The sequence below is a fragment of the Erinaceus europaeus genome, chromosome 12, assembly GCF_950295315.1.
Source record: "Erinaceus europaeus chromosome 12, mEriEur2.1, whole genome shotgun sequence".
NCBI lineage: Eukaryota > Metazoa > Chordata > Mammalia > Eulipotyphla > Erinaceidae > Erinaceus > Erinaceus europaeus.
The window spans coordinates 32,243,460-32,256,823 of record NC_080173.1 but is presented as its reverse complement, the minus strand read 5'-3'; the positions used below and the strand labels follow the sequence as shown (position 1 = coordinate 32,256,823).

Genomic DNA, 13,364 nt, shown 5'->3' with positions numbered 1-13,364 from the left:
GTGCTTGTATAGCTATGAACTTCCCTGCTGTGTGATTTTTAAGAATTAACTTTCCCTCCCAACTTTAAACATAAAAAAAGAAAACACTTATTGATGCATATTTGTTTGGAATTACTTTCTCAGTGTGCTAATTTCAGCCCCACTAGTAAGATAATTCTGAGAAGACAACTTTAAAGCCAAAAGACTAATTCCAAAAATATAAGAATGTCAGATGTTTTAAGAATTTTTCTACTTAAAAGTTTACATATTCAGAAATAATTACATTAGCATATTGCTTAACAGATTTGCCATACTGTATAAATGAGTTCTCAAATATTTATAACTCCAGTCGAAGCCAACTAAGCCTGGTGTTGGATACAAAGTTGATTTACTTACAACTGAATGAGTATTATGAATGAACAAAGTCCAGAGAGTGAGGAGGCCCTACTTGAGCTGGCTTTGCCAGCCTTCACTAAGTAAACAGAATGAAAATGAATGACAGTGTAGTAAATATGATCCAGTTTAAAGTTCAGCTAGCAAGTTAGCACTGCTTATTTAGTCTTGTTTTCTAAATAACCTGTTTAAATTGGAATCAGTCTAGCAGAGAGTATTTGTTGAGTACCCTGTAAGTAAACATTTATTGAGTAGTGACTATGAATAATACCTAACTTATACCATTCAGGGATATTAAAAGACTGGGGAGACAGCATAATGGTTATACAAAGATACTTTCATGCCCAGTTTTCAATCCCCACCACCATCATAAGCCAGAGCTGAGCCGGGCTCTGTTAAAAAGCAGTGATAAGAAAATAAATAAGACAGATATTAAAACAGTTCTGAACATTTGAGAGAAAATGGGCTACACTAGGTCTATGTTTCCTGCTTACATATTACTTGGTGAAGCTATTTAATCTTCTAATACCTACATTACTGTCCTAGATATTCTGATTTAGTAGGTCTGGTACAAGATCTAGGAATGTATGTTTTTTTTTTATCATTTTATTGGGAGGAAATGATTTATAAGACTGTTACTGTCACAGATGTATAATTTCAAATCTTCCCATGAGAGTTGCCAGCACACCTTACCCATCATCACTTGTCATCTTTCTCCATCACAAGACTCTGGCTGCTCACTCCCCTTTCAATCCCTCCCAGCATTTTCTCCTTTAAAATCTCTAGGTCTGCTGTAATAAATAAACCATAGCTAATTAAAGCTTCACCTTTATTTTCCCTTTATTTTTTAATATTTTTAATATTTATTTATTCCCTTTTGTTGTTCTTGTTATTTATTGTTGTAGTTATTATTATTGTAGTTATCAACATCATTGTTGTTAGATAGGATAGAAAGAAATGGAGAGAGGAGAGGAAGACAGAGAGGGGAAGAGAAAGACAGATACCTGCAGACCTGTTTCACCACCTGTGAAGCATCTCCCCTGCAGGTAGGGAGCCAGGGGCTTGAACTGGGATCCTTATGCCGCCAGTCCTTCCGTTTTGCGCCATCTTTATTTCTTAAGTCCCAACTATGAGTGAGGTCATCTGATATTTGTTCTTCTCCTTCTAGCTTATGTCACTTAGCATGGTTCCTTCCTGTTCTACTGAAGTTGTAGCAAAGGAAAAGATTTCATCATTTCTCATAATTGAGTAGTATCCATTGTGTATATAGATCACAGGTTTCTTAACTGTTCAACTTCTTTTTTTTTCTTTTATAAGCCTTGCATGATATGTTGAATTTCTGCAGTGTCTGTTGTGGTATCTCCTCTTTCCTTTACTATTCGATTTATTTGGTTCTTATCCCTTTTCCGTTTTGTGAGTCTGGCTAAAGGTTTGTCGATTATGTTCACTCTTTCGAAGAACCAACATTTACTTTTGTTGATCTTTTGTATGGTTTTCTTATTCGCAATGTTATTTATTTCTGCCCTAATTTTAGTGATTTCTGTCCTTCTGGTTGCTTTAGGGTTCCTTTGTTCTTCTTCTTCTAGGTCTTTAAGATGTGTAATCAGGCTGTTTATTTGTGCTTTTTCTTGTTTCCTAATATGTGCTTGTATAGCTATGAACTTCCCTCTCAGTACTGCCTTAGCTGTGTCCCAAACATTTTGATAGCTTGTGTCTTCATTTTCTTTTTTTTTTTAAATAAATTATTTCTTTATTGGGGAATTAATGTTTTACATTCAACAGTAAATACAATAGTTTGTACATGCATAACATTCCCCAGATTCCCATTTAACAATACAACCCCCACTATGTCATTCATCATCTTTCATGGACCTGTATTCTCCCCACCCACCCATCCACCCCAGAGTCTTTTACTTTGGTGTAATACTCCAATTTCATTTCAGGTTCGACTTGTGTTTTCTTTTCTAATCTTGTTTTTCAACTTCTGCCTGAGAGTGAGATCATCCCATATTCATCCTTCTGTTTCTGACTTATTTCACTCAACATGATTTTTTCAAGGTCCATACAAGATTGGCTAAAAACGGTGAAGTCACCATTTTTTACAGCTGAGTAGTATTCCATTGTGTATATATACCACAACTTGCTCAGCCACTCATCTGTTGTTGGACACCTGGGTTGCTTCCAGGTTTTGGCTATTACAAATTGTGCTGCCAAGAACATATGTGTACACAGATCTTTTTGGATGGATGTGTTGGGTTCCTCAGGATATATCCCCAGGAGGGGAATTGCGGGGTCATAGGGTAGGTCCATTTCTAGCCTTCTGAGAGTTCTCCAGACTGTTCTCCACAGAGGTTGGACCAATTGACATTCCCACCAGCAGTGTAAGAGGGTTCCTTTGACCCCACACCCTCTCCAGCATTTGCTGCTGTTACCTTTTCTGATGTATGACATTCTCACAGGAGTGAAGTAGTATCTCATTGTTGACTTGATTTGCATTTCTCTGACAATCAGAGACTTAGAGCATTTTTTCATGCGTTTCTCGGCCTTTTGGATCTCTTCTGTGGTGAAAATTCTGTCCAAGTCCTCCCCCCATTTTTGGATGGGGTTATTTGTTGTCTTGTTGTTGACTCTGGCAAGCTCTTTATATATGTTGGTTATTAAACTCTTATCTGATGTTTGGCATGTAAAGATCTTCTCCCACTCTGTGAGGGGTCTCTTGGTTTGAGTAGTGGTTTCTTTTGCTGTGAAGAAGCTTTCCAATTTGATGTAGTCCCATAGGTTTATACTTGCCTTAGTCTTCCTTGTAATTGGATTCGTTTCATTGAAAATGTCTTTAAAATTTATGCGGAAAAAAGTTCTGCCAATATTTTCCTCTAAGTATCTGATAGTTTGTGGTCTAACATCCAAGTCCTTGATTCACTTGGAATTTACTTTTGTATTTGATGAAATACAGTGATTCAGTTTCATTGTTCTGCATGTTTCAACCCATTGTTTCCAACACCATTTGTTGAAGAGACTCTGCTTTCCCCATGTAATAGTCTGGGCACCTTTGTAAAAAGATTAGATGTCCATAGGTGTGGGGCCTCATTTCTGGGCTCTCAATTCTATTCCACTGGTCAGTGTGTCTGTTCATGTTCCAGTACCAAGCAGTTTTGATGACAATGGCCCTATAATACAGTTTGAGATCTGGCAGTGTGATGCCTCCGGTTCTGTTCTTTTTTCTCAAGATTGTTTTGGCAATTCTAGGTCTTTTCTGGTTCCAGATAAACATTTGTAGCATTTTTTCTATTCTCCTAAAAAATGTGCTTGGGATCTTGATGGGGATAGCATTAAATTTGTAGATGGCTCTGGGTAATATATTCATTTTGATGATGTTAATTCTTCCAACCCATGAACATGGAATATCTTTCCACTTCTTTGTGTCTTTTTCAATTTCTTTGAGTAGTGACTCATAATTTTCAGTGTACAAGTCTTTCACTTCTTTGGTTAGGTTTACTCCTAGATATTTTATTGTTTTTGTTGCTATAGAAAAAGGAACTGATTTCAGGATTTCAATTTCTTCTCACTTCGTGTTTGCATAGAGGAATGCCACTGACTTTTGAATGTTAATTTTATAGCCTGGCACCTTACTGTATTGCCTGATGATTTCCAAAAGCTTCTTGCTGGATTCCTTAGGTTTTTCTATGTATACTATCATGTCATCTGCAAATAAGGAGAGTTTGACTTCTTCTCTTCCAATCTGTATGCCTTTAATTCCTTGCTCCTGCCTGATTGCTATGGCAAGAACTTCCAACACTATGTTGAATAGTAATGGTGATAGTGGGCAGCCCTGTCTAGTACCTGATCTGAGTGGAAATGCTTCCAGTTTTTCACCATTGAGTATGATGTTGTCTGTAGGTTTGCTATATATAGACTCCACTATCTACAGGAATTTTCCATCTATTCCCATTTTTTGTAGTGTTTTGATCATAAAGGGATGTTGTATTTTGTCAAAGGCTTTCTCTGCATCTATTGATATGACCATGTGGTTTTGGTCTTGCTTTTGTTGATGTGGTGGATCCCGTTGATTGATTTACGTATATTAAACCAACCTTGCATGGCTGGGATAAACCCCACTTGGTCATGATGAACAATCTTTTTGATATACTGCTGTATTCGGTTGGCTAGAATTTTGTTCAATATTTTCGCATCTATGTTCATCAGAGATATTGGTTTGTAATTTTCTTTTTTGGTTGTGTCCCTGTCTGCTTTTGGTATCAGGGTAATGTTGGCTTCATAGAAGCTGGCAGGGAGTATTCCAATGTCTTCAATCTTCTGGAAGACTTTTAAAAATAGAGGTATTAGTTCTTCTTTGAAGGTTTTGTAGAATTCATTTGTAAAACCATCTGGTCTAGGACTTTTATTTTTGGGGAGATTTTTGATAATTGTTTCAATTTCATTAGCTGTGATAGGCCTGTTCATGTTATCCACTTCCTCTTTACTTAGTTTTGGAAGTTGGTAGGTATCTAGGAAATCGTCCATTTCTTCCAGGTTCTCTAGCTTGGTGGCATATAGTTGTTCATAGAAGCCTCGCATGATATGTTGAATTTCTGTGGTGTCTGTTGTGATATCTCCTCTTTCATTTACTATCTGATTTATTTGGGTCTTCTCCCTTTTTTGTTTTGTTTTGTCAATTTTGTTTACTCTTTCGAAGAACCAACATTTACTTTCGTTGATCTTTTGTATGGTTTTCCTATTCTCAATGTTATTTATTTCTGCCCTAACTTTAGTGATTTCTGTCCTTCTGGTTGCTTTAGGATTCCTTTGTTGTTGTTCTTCTAGGTCTTTAAGATGTGCAATCAGGCTGTTTATTTGTGCCTTTTCTTGTGTCCTAATGTGTGCTTGTATAGCTATGAACTTCCCTCTTAGGACTGCTTTAGCTGTGTCCCAAATATTTTGGTAGCTTGTGTCTTCATTTTCTTTGAACTCTCGAAACATTTTGATCTCTTCCTTGATTTCCTCTTTGACCCAGAAGTTGTTAAGAAGTGTACTGTTGAGCTTCCACATTTTGGGACTGTTACTAATCTTTTGTTGATTGTTAAGTATTAGTTTAATTCCACTGTGGTCTGAGAAGATGCTTGGGATGATTTCAGTGCTCTTGAATTGACTGATGCTGTCTTTGTGGCCTAACATATGGTCTATCCTTGAGAATGATCCATGTGGATTTGAGTAAAATGTGTATTCCAGTTTCTTGGGATGAATGACTCTGAAAATGTCCAATAGTTCTAGTTTATCTATCTCTTCATTTAGCTCCCTTATGTCTTTACTGATTTTCTTCCTGGATGATCTGTCAAGTTGAGATAGTGGGGTATTGAAGTCCCCTACTATGATTGTGTTACTGTTAATATATTGCTGTAGCTCTTTCAGTAGAAGTTTGATGTATTTAGATGGCTTCTCATTGGGTGCATAGATATTAATAATTGTTAAGTCCTCTTGATTGACTTAATCCTCTGAGCATTAAGTCGTGTCCATTCCTATCTTTTTTAATCTTTCTATTTTAAAGTCTATCATGTCAGATATGAGAATAGCTGTTCCTGCCCTTTTTTGTGGGCCATTGGCTTGTATGATAGTTTTCCATCCTTTCACTTTAAGTCTGTGTTTGTCTTGTTGAGTTAGGTGAGTTTCCTGTAGACAACATATTGTTGGGTTGTGTTTTCTGATCCATCTTCCTACTCTGTGTCTTTTAATAGGTGAATTCAGGCCATTGACATTTATTGATATCAAAGATTGAAGATATTTTAACGCCATTCTTGTAGAGTTTTAGAGTGTTTTGATATATGTCCTATTTGTGGTGGTCTGGTTGTTTATAGGAGACCTTTCAGAACTTCTTTCAGGGCAGGCTTGGTGATGGTTGCTTCCTTCAACTGTTGCTTGTCTGAGAAGGTTTTGATGCCTCCATCTAGTCTGAATGACAGTCTAGCAGGATATAGTATTCTTGGCTGAAAGCCTTTCTCATTGAGCACTCAATAGATATCTTGACATTCTCTTCTGGCCTGTAGTGTTTGTATGGAGAAGTCCGCTGCTAATCTTATGGGTTTTCCTTTGTAGGTGACTCTTTGTTTTTCTCTTGCAGCCTTGAGGATCCTTTCTTTATCCTTATTCCTTTCCATTCTAAGTATGACATGTCTTGGTGTCTTTAGGTCTGGGTTAATTCTGTTTGGGACCCTCTGGGCTTCTTGAATCTTTATGTCTTTGGTGTTGTCTAGACTAGAGAAATTTTCAGCTATTATGGCCTGGAGAATGCTTTCTTCCTCTCCTTCTCTTTCTTCCTCTGGTAAGCCAATAATGCGTATATTGTTTCTTTTGAAGTCATCCCATAGGACTCTGTTGTTGTTTTCAGCATGTCTTAATCTCTTTTTGAGATCTCTTACTTCTTTTTTAGTTGTCTCTAATTCATCCTCAATCTTGCTAATTCTGTCTTCAGCCTCATTGATTCTATTCTCTCTGCCCTCTACTGCTTTCTGGAGTTCATCTATTTTGTTGCCCTGCTCTGATACTGTTTTAGCTTGTTCAGCTAGTTGCCTTCTTAGCTCAGCGATTTCAGCTTTCAGCTCTCTAATAACCATGAGATAATTAGAATTTTCTTCCATATTCTCATTTGTTGTTCCTGCATTTCTGATTACAATTTTTTCAAATTCTTTACTCACTCTTGTTATTATTTCCTTAGCTAATGTTTGAATGTTGAACTCGTTTTGTGCTTCACCCTTTGGAGGACTTTTAGCTGGACTCTTGTCCTGGTTCGAGTCTCCAATATTTTTTCTTGTTGTTTTAACCATTTTATATATTATGTTATGAGTTCCCTTTATCAGTACTTTTCAAATTATTGATCACTATTGCCTGGATTGACTTGTGTCTAAGCAATTTAATTAAAGGGTTTACCGTGGTGAAAGTTAACAGTTTTTTCAATCCCTGAGTTGGAGCTCAGTGGTGTAAAAGCCTTTTTTTTTTCTTTCCTGTAGGCTATGGGAGCCTGAGGGCTTTTAAACTGTCAATAGGCTTTTTCGCTTAATCACTGACTCCTGACCAAGAGATAAAGCAGGGTGTGGCAGAGATAATCCAGTGGTTATGCAAAGAGACTTTCACAGCCCCTCAGCTATGCCATGGAGATATAGGTCTTCTCCTGAATTTTCCGGTTAGATCTCTGTCCCCTGGTGTCCCTCCCTGTTGCTGCTCCAGATTCTGAGGGTAGTAGCAATGGAGACTCAGAGTTGCACTTGGTGAGTCTCTGGGGAGTCCTTTCCTCCCTTCAGCTGTCCCCTTGTTGTGGAGCAGACTGGAGGTGGTGTCTCCACTGATAAACTGCTGAACTGTTAGCAGTCACTTAATCTCTCCTTAGGCCCCTCTCTCCTCTCTGTCACCAGCCCCGCGTGTTTGTACTCACGTGTGATTTACTGGGTTCCTGTGGTCATTCTAGTCCTGTCTTGTTTTGGTCTGGGTATTCCTAGTTGATCCGGGAGAGGAGAGGAGAGGAGAGAAAGAGATCTGCTGCTTGTAGCTCCACCTCCGGAAGTTGAATCCCCCTCAATTTCTTTAACTGTCATTGGAAATTTGGGTTGTTTCCAAATCTTGGCTATTACAAATAGTGCTACAATGGACATAGGTGTTCAGAGAATATATATCTTTTTTTTTTTTTTTTCCCAGAGCACTGCTCAGCTCTGACTTATGGTGGTATGGAGATTGAACCTGGGAACCTCATATTAGGATCTATTTATGTAACCATTATGCTATCTCCCTCACCCGGGAATATATATTTTAGCACCCTTTCTAACGCCCTCCTGTTCCCCATCCATCCTTTCATCTCTTGCTTCTTGGTGATTGTAATCTGTCAGGTCAGGCAAATTTGAGACTGGATTTGGGTTCTTAGAAAAATAATATCTTTTCTGTAAAGATATATATTTATTTGAGAAAGGGAGGGGCATCCAGAGTATCACTCCAGCATATGCAGTGCCAGAACTCAAACTTGGGACCTTACACATGTAAATAAGGTTCTGTATCCAACCATTAAGCCACCACCCTGGTCACTCACTCATTTATTTACTTTTAATCTTGTCTGTTTCTACTTGATTAAGTATATAAAATTCAGGGTGGGGGTAGATAGCATAATGGTATGCAGAGATACTCTCATACCCGAGGCTCTAAAGTCCCAGGTTCAGTCCCCCACACCACTATAAGCCTGAGCTGAGCTGTGCTCTGGTAAAAAATTAAAAAGTATATAAAATGCAAAATTTGAACTCAAAATTACAGGCCTGCTATTATAATTACTTTTGAATGCCCAAGTTCAATTTTTTTAACTTGTGATATTTGTAGATTCACTTGTAATTATAAGAATTAACACACAAAGATCTCATATATCCATGGCAATATATATATATATATATATATATATATATTTTGATTTGTAAATCTTTTTATTTTTATTTTTTATTGGGGAATTAATGTTTTACATTCAACAGTAAGTACAATAGTTTGTACATGTATAATATTCCCCATGGCAATATATTTTTAAAATATTTTATTTATTTCAATGAGAGAGGAGGGAGAGGAGAGAGATATGCCAGAGTACTGGTCAGCTCTGGTATATGGTAGTGTGAGGGATTGAACCTGCAACCTCAGAGCCTCAAGCATGAAAGTCTTATTGCTTAACTATGGTGCTGTCTCCCCTGCTTGCCACGGAAATATCATATAAAACTATAATACATATCATAAGCAAGACAGTATCATTAATACAGTCAACATATAGACCATTTTCTTCAGTCATCTCTCATAGGCCATTTGGTTTTCTATAACAAAATTGGGTGCCTTATAATTATTATGCTGGAAGTCCAAGATCAAGGTGATGTTTTGGTCATTTTTTTAAATCTTTTTAAAAAATTTATTTTTATTTATTTCCTTTTGTTGCCCTTGTTTTATTGTTGTAGTTATTGATGTCACTGTTGTTGGATAGGACAGAGAAATGGAGAGATATGGGGAATACAGGGGGAGAGAAAGTTAAGACACCTGCAGACTTGCTTCACCGCTTGTGAAGTGACTCCCCTCCAGGTGGGGAGCTGGGGGCGTAAACCAGGATCCTTATGGGTCCTTGTGCTTCGTGCCATGTGGTCATCTTCTAGTGAGGGTCCTCCTCCTTGTTCATAACTGTCATCTTCTCAAATTGTCTTTACCTGGTGGAAGGGCAGGCGATCCATACAAATCCCCTTTTCTAAAGCACTAATCCCATTCACGGTGTCTTCCTTCTGTGACCTAAGGCCCCACCTCCAAATACTGTGAACTCTGGGGAATTTCCACACAAGAATTTGGGGGAGATACAAACATTCCAACTATAACCCCTCACTTTGTCTTCCTTACCTCCGCTGTCCCCCCACCCCCAGTGCACACACACACACTCTTTACTCCAGCCTCCAGCAACCATTACTCCAATACTCCAGCCTCCTGGCAACCATTAATGTGTTCTCTATATCTATAATTTTGTCACTTCTGAATGTTATACCAGTGGAGTCACACAATGTATAATCTTTTGGGATTCTCCTTTTCACTCACCATAATCTCAGAAGATGCATGCAAGTTGTGTATTTTAAGAATTTACTCCCTTTTTGTTGCTGAGTAGTGTTCCATAGTGTAGATATAGCAGAACTGAACCATTTACCTTTTGAAGGACATCTGAGTGGTTTTTCCTCCTCCCTCTCCTCCTCTTCCTTCTTCTTCACTTTAAGATACAATGAAAACAGAGAGGCAGAGAGAAATAGAGACACCACAGCACCAAAGCTTCTTCCTTCATTTGTGGTGGAGGCTGGGCTCAAACCTGGGTTGAGGAAGTGGCAAAACAGCGCACATTCCAAGTGTGCTATTTCACTGGTCTTGTCGTGTTTAGTTTAAATGGAAATACCAGAGTGGCTATACCATTTCACACTCCTACTGACAATGTGTGCATCTCCTAGTTTCTCTATATTTTAGCCAGTGCTTGGTGTCATAGCTTTGCCCCACCCCTGTCATTGTGATCTTAATTTATATTTCCTTGAATAGGAGACGTTTGATGTTAAATATTTTTCTTTCTTTTTTTAAATCTTTATTTATTTATTGGATGGAGACAGCCAAAAATTGAGAGGGAAGGGGTTGATAGGAGGGGAGAGAGACATCTGCAGCCCTGCTTCACCACTCACAAAGCTTTCCCTTTGCAGGTGGGGACCAGGGGCTTGAACCCAGGTCTTTGAGCACTGTAACATGTACGCTCAACCAGGAACGCCACTACCCGGCCCCTGATGTTGAACATTTTTTTCATGTGTTTATTTGCCAACTTTGTCCTCTTGAAGACAAAATATATTCTATTGTTGAATAGAGTGTTCTATAAATGTCTACTGTCTGTTGATGGTTTTATTGAGTTTTCCTTTATCCTTAGTGGTTTTCTATTTGATTAGTTGATTAAAAAAAAAAAGGATGTTGAAGTTTCCAAGTATAATCATTGATTTATCTATCACTAGTTCCCTCTCTATTTAGTATTATTTTTTCACCAGAGCTTTGCTAAGCTCTGGTTTGTAGTGGTATGGGATATTGAACTGGAGATTCTGGACTATTAGACACAAGAGTCTCTTTGAATAACCTTTATCCTATCTACCCCCAGTCGTCTACCACTGTTTCTCTGTTTCAGCTCTATCATTTTTTTTTGTTTTACAAATTTCATAGCACTGGTGTTTTGTGTGTCTACATTTAAAATTGCTATTTCTTCCTCATAGATTGTCCTTTTATATAATATCTCTAATTGTTTTCCTTGATTTAACATATTCTTTGTCTGATAGTTTCCTTTAATTTTGGTCCTATAATTTGTGGAATTTATAATTGAGACTTCCACTGTTTTTTATTTTAGGAGTATATCATTCGGGTGCAAAGAGGAATTTCAGTAGAAAACAGCTGGCAGGTAAGCTTTTTTTTTTTTTTATAAATTTTACTTAAAAATTTTTTATTTTGGTTTGTTTTGTTTTTCCCTTTTGTTGGCCTTGTTTTATTGTTGTTATAGTTATTATTGTTGTAGTTATTATTGATGTTGTCATTGTTGGATAGGACAGAGAGAAATGGAGAGAGGAGGGGAAGACAGAGGGGGAGAGACAGATAGACACCTTCAAACCTGCTTCACCGCCTGTGAAGTGACTACCCTGCAGGTGGGGAGCCGGGGGCTTGAACCAGGATCCTTACGCCGGTCCTTGCACTTTGTGCCACATGTGCTTAACCCACTGCGCTACCACCTGACTCCCAGCATTCTTTTTTCTAAAAAAATGTTTAAAGAAAATTCTGGTACATATAGAATGGTAGAAAAATCAGAACATGCATAAATGCAATTTATATTTCTCTTACATGTAAACCTTTAACTGTAAGATATATGTTACAAAAGGGTTTTCAGTTCCTGCTTGTTTAGTTAGATCCGTGCATGGTGTTATAGTGGACAGTACCTCAGATTTGTTCTCTAGCTTGGCGGAAAATAAGCCAGATAACCTGTTTGCCCCCAGAAAGTCAAACTCCTCCCCTGTGGCTGTGGTTTGGGTGGAGGAGCGTAAGAGGTCAGCCCACCAGGTAGAATGACAAGAAAGTGCCCTAGACGTTATACAGTCCAGAATACTAAGCTTCATGAACTCTCAAGCCCAGTCATGTGCAACATGTTTTATTAGCTCCCTCACTGACTCCACATATAGAGACACTGCTGTTTCCTGGTGACCTCAGAGAAGCATGGCTTCCTGCATAGCTCTAGGTCCTTCCCATCCCAGCTGACTTGCAGAAAGTGGCTGAATTCCATGCAGGGATTATTTCCTTCCTGGTTGAGTAATTATAACTATTCTCCTCTCCTTCCATATTCCAGTAATCTTTCCCTCTTCACAGCCCAGCTTGATTCCTCCCTCTGACCCCAAGCAGCCATTAAAAAATTTTTTTTTATTAATTTTATTTTTGAGAGAGATCCAGAGAGTGAGACACACGCACACACACAGAGAAATACCAGAGCACTGCTCAGCTCTGGCTTATGGTGGTGCAGGGGATTGAACCTGGGACTTAGGAGCCTCAGGCATGAGAGTCTGTTTGCATAACCATTATGCTGTCTCCCCCGCCCCCCAAGCAGCCATTGACTACGGTTGTATATAATTCTCCTTGCTTAAAATTCCAAACTGATTATTGTTTGAATAATTCAATATTTAATGTCTATTGGCGCTCTTAAAAGGTGTCTGGCACTGACTGGTTCAAGTGTGTTGGTTAAAAGCAATAGTTATTAACCCCAGTTTACATTTAAAAGCTAAGTAACTGGTCAAAAGCTACACTCAAGTCAATGTTAGAACAGGGTTAAAATTTGAGTGTTCTCTGTGGCTAGCTGCTGTGTTATCATTTGTTCCTATGCACTTAGCTTTTTGATGTATATTTGATAGGACAGGACCAACAGCAATGCACAACTAGAAAAATAACTCTTTGTGCTGTGATCATATAGCCAGTGCTTTAGAATCAGGGAGGACACTTAATGAAAAAGTAGGTTTTTTGACCCCACCCTCAGCCCACTAATTAGACTCTGCTTGGTTGGGTCTTTGGTGGCCTCCAGGTAATTCTTCTGCACGCTAACATTCAAGAATCATTAGTAAAGGTTAAAATCAAAAGCAAAACAACTCCCTGCTCCAGAGTCTGTAAAGCTAGTGGAGTTTGGCTATGGCATCAACATAACTCAGAAGGAAACTGTGGATGATGGTAAGTGGACCCTCTTTCAGAGGGCAGCAGGGGGACACCAAAGACAGTATGGCCTCTCCACTGGCATAAGTTTTACCTGGGACAAGGATGAAATGACCACAGAACTGTCTTCCTCCTTTTGCTTTGGTTTCATGCCCACTAAGACATAAAAAACAAAAACACAACAAACAAACATAAAACTACTAACTTCCCTTTCCAGGTACCTGGTTGGCAAGAAATATATTTGAGAATGTTAACTAAAATTA

At 38.3% G+C, this 13,364-nt stretch overlaps 1 protein-coding gene across 10 annotated transcripts in view; it reads left to right on the top strand.

Annotated features, from left to right (window-relative positions):
- Positions 1–13,364, top strand: part of PXK (PX domain containing serine/threonine kinase like) — a 134,547-nt gene that overhangs the window by 52,362 nt on the left and 68,821 nt on the right. For all 10 annotated transcript variants that reach the window (XR_009552973.1, XR_009552971.1, XR_009552975.1 and 7 more), the window contains exon 2: positions 11,270–11,320. Coding sequence is in view for 5 of the 10 variants with exons in the window: in XM_060203015.1 (XP_060058998.1) it covers positions 11,270–11,320 (51 nt within the window). In the remaining 5 variants the exon portion in view is untranslated. The remainder of the gene's footprint in view (positions 1–11,269; positions 11,321–13,364) is intronic.